The sequence below is a fragment of the Halichoerus grypus genome, chromosome 3, assembly GCF_964656455.1.
Source record: "Halichoerus grypus chromosome 3, mHalGry1.hap1.1, whole genome shotgun sequence".
Classification (NCBI taxonomy): domain Eukaryota; kingdom Metazoa; phylum Chordata; class Mammalia; order Carnivora; family Phocidae; genus Halichoerus; species Halichoerus grypus.
The window spans coordinates 160,495,992-160,511,147 of NC_135714.1; the positions used below are offsets into that span (position 1 = coordinate 160,495,992).

Genomic DNA, 15,156 nt, shown 5'->3' on the forward strand with positions numbered 1-15,156 from the left:
GGGGTTCTGGGGAGGAGACTGGAAGAAGGACATGGACACTTGGGCCAGTCTCAGCCCCAGCAGCTGGGGTGACCTGGTGTGAAGGCCTCAGTCATGGGGTCAGGAGAGCCTGTGGAAAAAGAGGGGTGGGTGGAGGAAGCGGGCAGCCCACCCGACAGGGCACTTCCTTCCTGCGTGTGAGTGAGGAGGCAGAGTTATGCCAAATAGAGGGCCCTGGGGAAGGAGACCAAAGGCAGTCCTTGACCCCTCCAGACTCAGTCCCCGTTGTTCCCTGGGGAGCAGCCTCTTTCCAGACACTCTGCTAACATCCAGCGAGGACCCAGAAGGCGCCCCCAGGCACTCTGGCACCCTCAGCCCAATGACCAAGGTCCTCACTTGCTGTCTCCACTTCCCCAGAGCTGGCCTCCCTGTCAGGCCCTGCGAGCTCCCAGTCCATGGTTGTCCCTCACTGCCTTCCTCTGGTCTGTTTGTCCTTCCAGGCTCTTGGAAAATGGACAGATTCCTGAACCGCTTCCACCTGAGCGAACCTGAAGCAAGCACCCAATTCATGACCCAAAATTACCAGGACTCGCCCAATTACCAGACCCCCGGAGCCGGAAACAGTGAGCCGAAGGATAAACCCAAGTAGAGATAACTGCCTGCCAGACATCAGGCTTCACGCTGCGGGTGTGTGTGTCCACAGTGCCCACCAGCGACGGTCTGGGTATGGCACCCCCACTGGGTATGGCACCCCATCTGGGTATGGAACCCCTTCTCTTCCAAATTAAAAAAAAATCATCCAGGGCTTACTGGTTAGATGTGTTCTTTCCTAACCTGTCGTCTTTCAAAAACTAAGAAGAAGAAATCAATCACCGTCCAGCACTGGGACCTGGGGCTTTCCTGTAAACGCAAGTGTGTGGGGGGGGGGGGAGGGGGTGCTGGGAGAGATGGATAGGCAGGAGGTGAGGGTCCCTAAGCCTCAACTGTCACTGAGGCACTGTGGTCTTGAGTAAATCACAAGTCCTCTCTAAAGTTCTGCTCCCTCAGTTGTGAAATCAAGGTAGGAAGGAGACTTGGGGCAGTTGGTTTATCACCATGGTCCCTTCTAACTCTGACATTCAGCATCATTCGTTCGGCAAATATTGTCGGCACCTGGTATGGGCCTGACTTTTTTTTTTTTTTTTAAGATTTTATTTATTTATTTGTCAGAGACAGCGAGCACAAGCAGCAGGAATGGCAGGCAGAGGGAGAGGGAGAAGCAGGCTCCCCACTGAGCAGGGAGCCTGATGCGGGACTCGATCCCAGGACCCCGGGATCATGACCTGAGCCGAAGGCAGACGTTTAACTGACTGAGCCCCCCACGCGGCCCTGTGCCTGACCTTCTGCTAGGTGCTAGGGATACATATGTGAACAGGGCAGACAAAACCTAAGGCTTGCTTCATGGAGCTTACAGTCCAGGATGAGGGGAAACGTTCATCAGATGACCACAGGCAAATGACAACAGATGTGGCGCATGCTGTGAGGGTGTAAGGAGACCTGCTCGGTGGAGGAGCGGCACAGTAAAGGCCCAAGCGAGGCCTCTCTGGGGAAGTGCTGTTTAACTTCAGGGCTGAAAAGTGTGGTAGGGGTTAACGGTGAATGGGGCTGGGGGTTGGAGCCCATGCCAAAGAGAGGGAACACCACCTCCGAGCTCCCGGGGCTGGCAGGGGCTCGCATGGCATCTTGCAGGCCAATAGCGTGGCCACCTGGACAGATGCGCAGAGACCAGACCACTCCAGGCCTTGCAGCCATGCTGAAATTTTGGATTGTACCCTGAAAGCAATAGAAACCATTAGATAATAAATAGATTGGAGGGGAAGAAAGGGTACAATCTGATTTATGCTTTTAGAAAACTATGAAGGAACTCCTTGGTGTCTGCGAGGCAAGGATTTTCGGTGCCTAATTCCCCTGGATGTCCTCTGAAGGTCACTTGGCTTTCCCACCCAAGGCCCCCTTGGAGGTACCTCTTTTGCTACGGTCTCATTCACGTACTGCACTCTGGTTCCTTGACGACCCCTCCCCCAGCTCCGGTCCTCTCAGCACCGCCATCCTCTCCCCAGCACCCCCCCACTCAGTTTCCCTCCAAGAGTTAATAACCCCCCTCTCCTTGGCCAGAATACAGCAGTGTTGGTGACTCATGAGTACACAGTGCCTTGAGATCCCCAGATGAAAGAGCAGGCTGCAGCTGGGCGCAGGGTTATTACCTTCTCAGAGCCATGCCCCACACTAGCTGGAAGGCAGAGGGGCCCTGGCCAACCGCTCAGCCCAGCTGAGCATATCTTCACTAGTTGGAAGACACGAGTGGTGGGGATCTGAAGAACGCGATGAGGTGGGAGACTGAGTCTGTGAAGGGAATTGGACAACGCTTCCCCGCCTCCCCGCCCCACGTTGATAGACTTAGCTCCCCCGCCAGGTGGTGGACACTAACTTCTTGTTCTGTAGAAGGGCCTTTGATGCCAGCCCAGGTAGGAACTCCCCAATCTCTTCTACCCACCAGGCAAGCTTGTCAGCAGGGCTAAAAGGAGAAGCAAAAGGAAGTGTCCATTTGCAATGTCACGGAAGGCAGCCTCAGAAGGGACATTCTGGGTATGTGTGAACCTCACACCCCTGGGCCTTTCTCCCTGCAGCCCCCACCCCACCGGGCCCGGAGTGTAATTGGCAGCTCCGGTTAGTGCCCAAGGCCGGGATAAATAGCAGGTCAGCTTACTAGAGCAGCCCCAAATCGAGACACATCCTCCCCTCTTCTGCTTTTAATTCCTTGTGGCTAGCATGTTTATTTTGGGTGAGGAAAAAAAATCGGATGTTTATCCTTCGAGGAAATTATCGGCTTGCTTTCCTTCCTCCCCCCCTCCTCTTTTCTTTTCTCCTGGTGTTTTGGGCTTTGAGTTCAGCTGCAGGAGAGACCCCCACCCTCCTGGCCCCAAAACGTGAAAAAAGAACAAAGCTGGCCCAGGCTCGAGGCTGAAGCCAGCCCTGCCAGACAGCCCTCAAAGCCACAGAGAAGGAGGTCCAGTGCCAGGAGAGGGAGGCATGAGGGCCAGGGACACCTTGGGAAACCCACCCTTGACTCTGCTCTCTGCCCGCACAAGACCCTGGGCCTCTTGCCCCTTTTCTTTTCACTGCCTCCTCCAGGAAGGAACAAAATGAGCACATAGATTGCTTCGAGATCTCTAACGAAGCAGCTAAGAAATGTAGTGAGCCCTTTGCAGGGCTCGGAGAGCGCACGTTATCATCATCATGATCAGATAGCGTTTGCTGAGCGCTTTCTGCAGGCCAGGCCCTGCGGTATCTCATGTACGCACTCCCGCCCTGCTTCCAGGCCCCCGCCCGGGTTCTCTCCATCACCATCCCAGCAAGCTAATAACACCGGGGCTGCTGGTCTCATTTTATAGAGGACGAAACTGACATTCCCAGGAGTTAAGGAACCTCCTCCCCGTTCCGTAACGAGTTGTGGTGGCGTCTGCTGTTAACTCTGAGCCTGTCACTCTCAGTACTCGGGGAGACACATTGCTCTCCTTTTACTCCCTGCGCTACAAAAAATAAAGGCCAGACCTTCTATTTATTCAGAAGCCAGGTGGGCCGAGAAGGAAGGCTGGAAGTCCCAGAAGAATTTAAGGGGAGTCTCACCCAGCATCTGCCCTTCCCCCAGCTTCAGCTCTTCTAGACCAAGTGTGATCTGCGGGAGGGCCAGCTCCTGGACACCGCAACAGCCCGGCCCGGCCCCCCCACCGCACCTGCCCAAGGCGGCTACCCCAACAGTTTACCACCCTCAACCCATGGAATCACCCCTCTCCCCAGGGAGTTCACCTGTGTGACGACTGCTCTCAGGGAAGGGAGAGAGGTGGAAAAGGAGGGAAAGAAAGCCATATGCGAAGACTGCCTGGCCGTGACGATGATGGTGGTGGTGGGTCCAGGTTACAGCTGAGCAGCTGTGGGCTAGAAAGCGAGCCTGGTAGATGCCTTAAGTGGTGTCGTTTACAAAGCACAACTTTTCTTACTGAGCAGACCCAAATTCACATAGACTCTCTACCATTGATAGCCCCGTGACCTCAGGCAACTTCCTCAACTGTTCTGGACCTGTGTTTCAACTGAAATTAAAAAAAAAAAAAAAAAAACAGTATAATGAGAAAAGCATGGAAATAAGTGCCTTACTTAAAGATCTGTTGCACCAGTTAGATGAGAGAGCAGGCGAGGCACCCAGGCGCAGTGCTTGGCATGCAGACTGTTCAGTGAATGCGTGTTTTCCTCTCCTTCCCTGCCTCCACCTCACCTGCTCTGCTCCCCACCTGGGCTGGAGCAAGCAGTGTGGCTTCGGGGAGTGGGAAAGAGCCGCCCACCCCAGATGAGAGTCCCTCCCAGGAGTCCCATCAGAGTCTCAGAGGCCCCGGGGAAAGGGCTGGCGGCCAAGGGATCCTCAAGCCCCAGCCCGGCATCCCCCTCCCAAGCTCAGCAAAACATTGGGAGGCTTGGATCAGGGAAGAGAGCCCAGTTCCTTAGCAACTAACAAGCATTTCTCTGTAAAGACAAAGACCCTTCACTCAGAATGCTCCTTCCACCCCCCCCCCACCCCACGCCTCTCCAGGTGTCTGATGCACTTTGCAGGAGTGGGGCTAGGGGCTGCCCACCCCCCAACCCGAGATCTAGGGGCCTTTTGCCCCACCCTCCCGGCCATCCTGATATTACCTGTAATTATCCCACAGCACCTTTCATCCTGGTGCTAATTAACTTTCCCATGTCCCCCCCGGAGCTGCTGGGGGACATGGGAGGCATGCATACACACACACGTGCACGCGCGCACACGCACACACATACACAGATGCCCATGTTTCCCCCTCAGAGACCCTCGCTCCATTTCCGAGACCAGGAAACTAAGGTTACAGAGAGGAGCTGATTCCTTGAGGGTTCCCATCTGCCTCCTCAGTACTTGGAAGGAGAAACCGGAGCTGAATAGGCTGGCTCAGGGAGAGGGAAGGACAGGGTCCCCCTGAGCATCCTGGGGGAAGAGGGACCAGGAAAGAGAAAAACCTTTGGAAAAGACTGAGGAGAACTGTGCCAGGACAGAGGTTTGGCTCCGAGTACCACTTTGGTGCCACCAAATGCCAGCCGTCCTGCTTAACACAAAGAGGACATTTCAAAGGGAAAAAAGGAAACAGTTCAATAAAAAAGGAAAGGAAGAGAAAGAGGCAGAAAGAGAAGGAAATAGAAAAAAAAGGCATGGCCATCTGGTCTGACGTAGCTAGAAGGACTGCTGGCCAGGAGGGGAGGCCTGATTTTAGTACCATTCACTGCTGGGTGAGCCTGGACAAGTCAGCTGCCCTCTCTGAGCCTCTCTAAAATAACTCGGGTCCAGTGTTCTCTGAGGTCCCCTCCAGCTGAATATTCTGCAACTCTATGTGCTTGTTTTGGGGAATGGCAGAGAAAACCGTTACCACTGTCCCTTTGGCTGGGCAGGAGTAGGAGTAGGTAAGAAAAAGCCACCAGAACACGGTAGAACCTTGGGGTTGAGAATCAAAAGAGCCAAGTGCATTTGGCTGCAGAAAACCCTACCGGGAGGGCCAAACTAAAAAGAGGTTTGCCGATGTGGGCAGCTGAAGACCTTGGGATTTCAGGAGAACTTGTGCCCAGAAACAACAACCAGCAACAGAGTTCATCCTCCCCAGATCCAGGCTGGAGGAAACCCATTCAGGGAGTCTAGTGGAGAGGAAGTGGAGGAGCACACGGGCCCTGTGTCTGCACCCAGGGATGGAGGGGAGAAATGTGACTGCGGAGCCTCCCGACATGCTCTGAATGAGGACAGGACTCAGAGGCACCCCCTTGATTCCTCAGGAACTGGGGTCTGCCCCACTGGCAGAAGTCACCTGGGCAGGGAGGAGACAGTTCAAAGGAAAGGGGCTGAGCTTGTCAGAAAGGCAGGCTGAGTGGGCTTCCTTCAGGGTCTGGACAGAAGGGCGAGCGTGAGCAGCACCCCAAAGGAGTCCAAACACCCTCTACCCATACCCACACCCCTACACACTTCCCTCTCACACACTCACACACCCTCACTACTCATTTTCACTCACCCACACATGCTCACACACTCACACTCCCATATATACTCATACTTACCTTCACTCACATACACTCACATATTCACATGCTTGCACACTCATTCACACACACACACACACACACACACAGAAGCTTCCCCTGAAGTCCACAAGGAAGCTACACGTACACTTTGAAGTCACCACAAAGCAGCACATCCCTCACAGACACGCTGCGGCTGAAGCCAGCGCAGAGTCAGCCAGCCTCCCGCGCGGACGGAGGCTCTGCCGTGTGCAAAGAATGGAAGAAATTACAAAAGGAACCTAGCAGGTCCCTGCTCTCCGGAAGGTGTCCCTCAGGAGTCGTGCGATTGGGAGACCCACGGCTCTCAGCAGCGGTGGTAGGAAGGCCAACGAGGAGGAAAGGGGGAGGCACCGGAGCCCGGGGGAGATGCAGCAGCCTATGGACGGGCAAGGGGGGCTTGAGGAGAGAGGCCTGACAGGCCTGTGAGGGTCCCAAAGTAAAGGGTAAAGGCGCACATGAAGACAAACTGGCCGGTCCCTGGCCAGTGTCCCCCAGGTACACACTCACACCTGCAGTTCACTAACTTGCCCTCAAACCCTGGCCCACAGACGGGCCTTGCGTGCATTTGCCCACAAGGACACGGGTCACCATTGTCCAGAGCTCTCCTGTCTTCCTCCCCCTGCACCCTGAGAACCAGGCCAGCCCATCCATACATACACAAACGTGCGTGCACACACTTACACACACCTCTACTATACGCATCCCGCACACACATACTGTAAATACACCAGCCCACACACAATCACATGGTGTGCGCACCCGCTAGACACTCCAGGGTTTCAACTCTGCCAAGCTCTTTCTAGACATCCATGCAAGCTGTGTGTACATGCATTGTTCAGCCCGGGCACTAGTGAACATAGGATTTGCATGCACATGCAGTCTCCACATATGCACGCCCACTTTGTTCACAACCTACATGCACACCGGCCCACCGGTGACACAGACACACCATTCTTTGGAGCAGAGTTAGGACCAGACAGGGCCTAACCCCAGATCTCACTTTGCAGTCTCCTGAAGCAGCAAATGGATTTAGGGCAGTAGCTTTCGGAGTTGTGTGTGTGAGTGTGTGTGTGTGTGTGTGTGTGTATGCGCAAGCAGGTTTAGGGGGTTGGAGAGGGATAAGAGGGAGGGGTTAGAGGAGGGGAACCAGGCCTTCCCCTGAAGTCCAGAAGGAAGGCACCCAGACACACACCCATCCTCCCAGTGGCCCTACCTCTGAGCCCTCGCCTGCTGCCAGGCCAAGGAAAGGAGAAGCTAAAAGTGGCCAGTCTGAATTGCTAAATTGGTCCTCAGCAGAGAAGGGGAAACGCGTCAGTTCCCTGGGGAAGTGGCCGAGCCCAGGGTGGCCACAGGCCCCTGGTCTTCTACTCCAATGGAAAAAAAAGTTGCTCAAATAGATCTGACGCTTTGTTTTCGAACCTAAAATACCCTGTGGTGGCTGCCGGAAGTGTGACCGCGGGAGGGAAGTGGGGCAAGAAGGGAGGGTTAGGTCGAGTTTCCATTGCGGCGACTTTTTCTTTCGTTTGGGGTCTAGAAGAAGCTCTCTCGCCAATCTGAGAGATGGTTTCTGCAAGAGGGGAGTGCAGCTCTGAGATTCGGGGCTGGGGTACCCACAGCCACAGTCACCCTTGGCCGGCTGCCATTCCTTCCCCTCGAGGCTTCTGAACCAGCTGCTGCGTCCTCCAGAACTGTCAGAATTTTGTCTCAGGCCACCTGGTGGCAGGCGACAAAGCTGACCCAGGGAAGAGGGGCTGATACCAGGGCCAAGGGGCCAAGTCGCGGGTGACTTTGCTTTCAGAGACCTGACCTTCCTCAGTGGACTTTGATGTAATTTTTTAAGTTTATTTAAGTAATCTCTACACCCAGCATGGGGCTCAAACTCACGACCCCGAAATCAAGAGTTGCTTGCCCCTCCGACTGAGCCCGCCAGGTGCCCCTGATGTAATTTGTTTGAAACCAAGATCGAACCTATACAGAATTTTTCAAGGAGCCTACAATAAGTTAGCTGGACTATACAGCACAGACCCACATATTCTGATTCCGAACTTGAATGGCAGCAGCGCTAAAGCAAGCTCCAAAATGCAAAGAAAGGGAAGAATGACTCCATAAAACAAGATCTCGACATGCGCTCCCCATCACGCTCCCCTTCTCCTTTCTCCTCATATCCCCACCTCCTGTAGATTTATGTCTTGCCCATCCCCACCCTGAACACTCACTGGGCCTTGAGTCTCCCCACGGCAAGGACTTCCCAGTTTTCATCCCTGCCGCATTCCCCGTGCCTGACGCTTGGTAGGCGCACAAGACAGCCCTGTCCCCTGTCGACAACAGTTGGGCAGAGGGGTGGTAGCCCTCCAACAGTTCCACTGCCTCCTGGGGACTTGTTAATTCAGAAGTAAAGAGGCCCGCTAGACACCAGACCCTGGGGATAGGTGGCAGGAGAGTGGGCTGGGAGGGGGGACACCAAGGGTAAACAGTACAAAATCAGTAGTGTTTCCTGCCCTTCTGGAACGTTTGGAAGGTGGGCGGAGACATTTATCAAAGGATTACACAAATAAATGTAAAAGGTAACCGGGATGATGGCAACCTGGAAGTGGCGTCTGGTTATCACCTGGAGGGGGTGGGAGGTATCACAGGAGAGGCTTTCCTGAGTAAGTGGGGGCTGATCTGGAGGATGGACTGACGCGACGTCCCTCAAAGAAAACGCAACGCGGTCTGCGAGGTAGGGCGGCAACCGGATGGCGTTTTGGCGTTTGGGGACTCGGAGGCAGGGGACTCCCTGCCCCTGGACACCGGATACCGAGGATTCGAACTGGTGGCCGCGGAGGCCCAGGGGTGCCACTCGCGGCCTGGGGTTGGGGGGGCTGTGAACCCGGGCTGCAGTTCAGAGGCCGCGGCGCGCGCCCTCCGTCCCTGGGTGATATTTACCAGCCTTTAATGACGGCAGGGTAATCACCTTAATGAAAAACTCCCTCCGGGCTCAGGGCAGCCAGACTGCGATGAGGAAACCGGGAGGCATTTGGGAGCCGCTGGTGACTCACGCTGAGTCTTCCGCAAGCCGGCCTGCCATTGGGCGCCAAGGCCTCCCGGGTCCTCTTCCCTGCTCCGCCTGCCACTCCAGCGCCGCCTCTGGGCTCATCCTGGGCCTGGGCCGGCCCTCGTGGGCCAAGCCACCAGCACGCCTGATTCGCCTTGGCCAGGCCCGGGGCTGAGACTTCTTTCTCTGCCCCTCGCGGGTGTCCAGTGCCCCCTCCTCATCCACGATCTCAGCTCCCCAGCTGCCTGGGTTTGGGAGAGGGCCTCCCTGCGATGTGCTCAAGGCACCCGGGAAGATTGTGGGCTCTGCTGGGCTTTGTATCCACTCTCCTAACCAGTTTCACCACCAGTGCCTCAGTTTCCCGGACTGAGTACCAGCAGCTCAAGATTCTCCACACCACCCCCCACCCTGCCCCCGGGTGGCTGGAGTATTAATTACAGTTTGTTCCTCACTTTGAAGATGAAAAATGCCAAGGAGCATTACCACTCAATTAACGGGGCTATTACCACTTGAGTTTATGTATGATTAATCCTATCCCGCCCCCAACCTGGGATCCATGTTGCCTTGACTCCCCAAGCTCCTTCTTCCTCCTGGATTTCACACCTGGAGTTAGCCCCCTTTCCTGTTTCTGCTAATAACATCAGGAATGGGGCCTAAAAGAGTGTCTGGCACACTCATTCTTCAACAAATATGTAGGGAGCACCCCCACAAGCCAGGTTCTCGATGGGGATATAGCAGTGATGGTCACAGACCCAAGCCCTTGCCTTTCTGAAGCTTACATTCTAGTAGGTGTCAAATGTCTAATGGGATCTAACAGATCCAGGCTCAGTACTGTCTCCCTTCTCTCCCTCTGGGGTTCCTCACTCATCTATACAAGAAACCATAATCAGGCCTAGGCTAGGCACTCTGAGAGAGAAGTCCTGGAAGGACAATGCTAATGGGTTCTAGTCCCAGAGATGAAAAATATAAAGGTGACATGAAAATGAGGGGGGAAAATCCATAGCTCTTGGCACAGAATGCCCCTCCCCTTCTCTCCCCTCCTGTCAGCTGCCCCCCTCCTCTGGGTCTCAGCCCCCCCTCCCAGTCGGGCCTTCCCCTCTTCCTGGACAAGTGTCCCCTGCAAGCCCACAGAGGTCCTTCCGCCTCTGAACCCCCTGCCTGTGCTTCCTTTGAAACACTTAGCATGTCTTGTGCATGATCGCTCCTAACGGCCTCCTTACTCATTCACTAGAAGCTGCTTGCTCCCTGAAAGACAGCAGGAGCCCAGTCTCAAGTTTGCTTCCCTCCACAAAGAGTGCGCAGGAAGGGCTTCCTAGATATTTTGCCTCATTGAAGCAAGAGAGCTAAGTCCCAGACCTAGGAGCTCCCCTGACAAAATGGAATTTTGGTGGACAAGGGGTACTCCGTCCTGGGGGGGTGGGGGCCGGGGTAGAAATGAAGGGACCAGGTGGGAAGATTCAAGTGGATCAGGCTGTTCCTCCAGTAGACCACATTTCAGAATCACCAAGGTGGGCCCTTGAATTGGGTCAACAGGCTCTTATGGAGCACCCACTGGGGCAGGCCTGGGGCTAGTGCTAGGGAGACAAAGAGGAGTAAGACTCAGTCCCTGCCCTCTGGGAGCTTGTCTTCCGGTAACTTTCTGGGTGATCTTGGGGCAAATAATTCTGAACAGGCCAAATAATGCTGCAGTGGCTGAGAGAGAGAGAAATCATGCCCCTTATCCTTTGCCCATCTGCTCTAAGCCCTGTCAGGAAAGCTCACACCATCAGTCAAGCTGATGGGCAGACCTCCAGTGGGCTCCGGTTGGCCGGGATTGTTCCCCCAGCCCTCAAGGTGACGGGAAAGATCCTGGGGCAGCATCGGTCCTTCACTCCAGTGCTGTCAGAAGAGTTTCATTTTCTAGGAGAGCTAAGGCATGGCAAAGGTCAGGAAGCCCTTCCTAAGCCATCTTGGTGAAAGAGGATGCTAACACAACTGAGGAGCTCAAACCCGGGGCCCAAAAGAGTCGTTAACTGCTTGTCCCCAGAATCCAGGTTTTTGACTGCATAGAACAGCCAAAAAGAACCCAAATCTGTCTCCATCTCCTCACCTTGATGGATGAGGCAAAGGGCCCTCTTGTTTGAGGCTGGCGAGGGTCCTGAGCCAAGGAGCTGGTAAGGGACAAGGATCTCGTAAGGGACAAGGATCTCAACCACAGTTCTCTGGTTTCCCAAAGGTGTTTCTTACAGGGCTGGGAGGGGAGGAACTGCCAGCCTCTTGGATCCAGCACCTGCCCCATGGGTGAAGCCAAGAGGCTGGTTGTGCGGAGATCGGTAGGAGAGAAACTGTTCTCATCTCTCTCTCTCCGTTTCTCTCTCTCACTCTCTTTGCTCCCCCGACCGCCTCCCCCACTGTCCCCTCGCACTCACACATTTTCTGGTTCATTTCAGATGATAAAGTTCCTCTTTTCAAAAAGCCCCATCCCCCAAGAGTCCTTTCTGCAGAGATACCATCCCTCCCAGTTGAGAAGGGGGCTGTCCCACAGTGGCCCCCAGGGGCAGTAACAGGCCTTCTGAGCACATGACTCCACTTACCTTCCATGAAGCCCTAAGCTACCACAGCAAAGTTCCCATTCTAAGGTCTCATCCCCTGACCCGTGCCTCCTCCTCCACAAGGATCCCAGACCAAGCCTTACAGAACCCCAAACTTGATTAGGAACACTAACGTGTCTCCTCCCAACCCTTTCTACAGTGGAATCCTGAAACAGTGGATTAACAGGGCTGGGAAGACCTTAGAGGTGGGTTGTCTGGTCCACTTCCTACCAGAAGCCCAGGAACAAGAGAGCCTGGCTCAAAGTCACATAGACAATTCATGGCAGAATCCAGAACTCCTGATTCTACTTTCCACTTACCCATCCAGCAAACTCTTTCCAAGTCTCACCTTCTACGGGAGACCTGCCTTCCCTCCCTGCCCCCACCTGGCCCAGCCCTAAATGCTCATCCTCTCCACCCCCCTGTGGCAGTTACTCACAGCCTTGGACTTGTGTCTAAGGAGGGGGCTCCAGGACCACTTGGGGGCCCCTTCCCAACAAATATTATTTTGTAACAAGACTTTCTCCGTTTTGGTCACCAGACTTGCCCCCGAATTCCTGATAGTGTGATCAAAAACCAACCTGATTCAACATGATTATAATGAGTTACTCTGAAATGAGGCACAAGCAAGTGTTCAAAATGGAAATGCAGGACTGATGTGGAGAGGCCCCCGTGGCCTCCAAGACAACCTAGGGTCAAGGGACCTGAGCTCAGAGGGGCACAGTGGCCGTTTCACCTACTGAGAGTCCTGCCAAAAGCCTCCGCCCCCCCCCCCCCCCCCCCCCCCCCCGCCAACCTCCCTGAGTGCTTAGCCTGGGACTCTCCCCTGGGCAGGGGCTCCTCCCCTACCCCATGCTGGGTCCAAGTGGGTGGAAGGAGGCAACATTCCAATTAACCTTTCTTCTACCCATCACCTTCCCCACAAGTTGTATACCTATCCATCCTATTACCTGCCTCCGCCATCTCATTTCTTTCTCTGACAGCCATGATGGGGGCAAAGGCTGTAATGAAGAGCAGTAGCTTGGAGTCACAAGGCCCCGAGTTCAAATCTCAGCTCAGCCACTTCTTGGCCCAGTATCTTGCAACGAACAACTTGGCGGACTCTTTCCATTTTTTTTAAAAAGCCAAATGTTAAGGGGGCAGCCCTAAAAGCGTTTTCACTGAATGAAGACAATGAAGTATGTCCACAGGGCTCCCATGGCCCCACCTTCTGTGGCTTCAGAAGGAGCACACCTTCAAAAGTCTTCATGGCTGTCAACACTATTTCCCCTCCAAAAGCTTCTAGGCAAAACCCACCTAGCCTCAGCTGGCTGTCTTTGTCAAACAAATAGCAATGACCTCGAGAATGCCAGGGAGAGCTGGCCAGGGAGACTCCACCAGTGACCTGTCTCCTGTGCACATCCTGTGGGGCACCCCAAAATGGAAGGCAACGGAACACCCTTCAGACAGGGTCAGTCCAGAGCAATCCCGCCAGGGTGGGCCCTGTACACAGGTGCCTGGAACGACGTGAGGAACCCCAGACACTCTCTCTGTAGGCCAGACCTCCCGCTGCTTGTCACTGGGCCTGCTACCTACAGTCAGACCTCAGTCCTCCAGCATTGAGCACCTACCATTTCCAGGGCTCATGCTAAGCATGGGGTCATTTCTTACCCTCCCTAAGCATTTTCTTTTAAAATGCAAATCGCCTCTGAGAAGAGCAATGCAATAATTGCTAACACCCCAGATTGAATTAATGGGGGGGGTCTTATAAGACTGCAGAGGACTGGATGTCTTCAGCAAAAAGGGGAGCTGAAGTTCAAAGGTGACTGAGGAACTAAGGAGCCAGACAGAACAAGAACCTGGCCTTTTTCAGGGGTGAATTCCTGGGGCCACATCAACTCCTTCCTTTATCCTTCCACCAAGACAAACACACCTATGCCCCCCACAAGCGGCAGCAGTCCCCACAAATGCAGCTGGCGTGGGGAGCTGGGTTCCGTGGGAGAGAGCAGCCAGGGGCCGGGCGGCCTTGGCCCCAATGCAGAGGGGCCGGGCCTGCCTCTCACCATCTGCAGGCTGAGGACGCCCTGAACCAGTGCCTACTCGCTCCCCAACAAGTCCGGGGCTTGGAGTTCAGGTAATTAGGCCCTTGGCATTCTCACCTGAGCCCGCCAATAAAATGAGACAATCACCCTCAGCCCCTGTTCGGGAGGGAGAGAAGAAAGAAGGGGGGAGGGAAGGAGGAAAGCTTTTTTTCTATGCTGAATTCAAGGCTTGGCAAGCAGATGGGAGACGGCTATTAGTCTGTAAGCAACCACTCCAAACACCCCAAACCCACTTCATGCCCAGGGTTGTCCCCTCCTGCCACAGAAGCCTGGCCTCCGTCTGCCACCATCATCCAGGGTGACAGGGGACACCTATGGGGGCTCCAGCCTGAACTGGAGCCAGGCAGGGAGGACCTCTGCTTGCAGAGGCAGGCTTTCCCCAGCATGACTCCTTCTTACGGCAGAGGAGGGACAGAAGGGCACGTGTCCCCCACCCCACTCCCAGAGCCAGAGCCACGCTCCAAAAAATCTAGAAGGATGCTCCAGAGTATTAAAGTGCAACCGAGTGACTTCTTTGTACCCGGCCTTATGTCAGCCCCAGCTATCCAGGGCTGGTGCTCCTGCAGAGTGAGGACCTTTCTTTAACCATCTCTACATTGGCACAGTGCCCAGCAGGTACCTGGCACACAAACAGGACTTTCTTTCTCCCCTTAATAATAAACTTTAATACTTCTTGTATATGATCACACGGATGTGGGATACCTGGCCCTTTTTACTCCCTTTATCACTTATGCTCACACATAAGATACATGGTAGAGTGGGGGAGAATGTAGTTTACCAATATTAATTGCCATTTATGGAGTGCTTGCAAGGGGGCTAGCGTAAGTATGAGGATTATCTCATTTAAAGCTTCCAAAGCAATAGGCACTATTATTATCCCAATTTACAAACAAGGAAACTGAAGCTAAGAAAGAAATTCAGAAATTTGCCCTCACCTGAAGTATTAATGAATACTTATTTAATTAAACTGAAGGCTCCCATTCTTTGTCAAGAACTAGTAGGAAGGAGGGGGGAGGCAATCTGCCCCCAAAGACTGCTATCCAGTCTCACCAACGGGGTAAGCAGGCGGGCAAGCTCTGCTCCTCGCCCCTCTCCTTGGGTGCGACAAGTGCAGCTAGGCTGAAAGTGTCTGGGGGCCATCTCTGGCCGGGTTACACTCCTCCACGGTCTCTGGGGTCCTGGAAGCTCTCAAGGATCCCAAATTCTCACCACTGCCTCTGCCTTTCCTAACGTGGGTCCCTACCGAACAGGACTAGGGTTTCCAGCTCCTTGACTCTCCTCTCCTGGGGAGAGGTCTGGACGGATGGGGAGGGGGTGCATCGCGGCAGGGTCCCCCGGAGTGGAG

General features: G+C 54.4%; 1 protein-coding gene across 5 annotated transcripts in view; it reads left to right on the plus strand.

Moving 5' to 3' along the window:
- PEBP4 (phosphatidylethanolamine binding protein 4) overlaps positions 1-783 on the plus strand; it is a 260,819-nt gene extending 260,036 nt beyond the window's left edge. For all 5 annotated transcript variants that reach the window (XM_036075109.2, XM_036075108.2, XM_036075111.2 and 2 more), the window contains exon 7: positions 480-783. In XM_036075109.2, coding sequence (XP_035931002.1) covers positions 480-628 — 149 coding nt within the window. In that variant the 3' untranslated portion in view covers positions 629-783. The remainder of the gene's footprint in view (positions 1-479) is intronic.
- Positions 784-15,156: the final 14,373 nt, after the last annotated feature.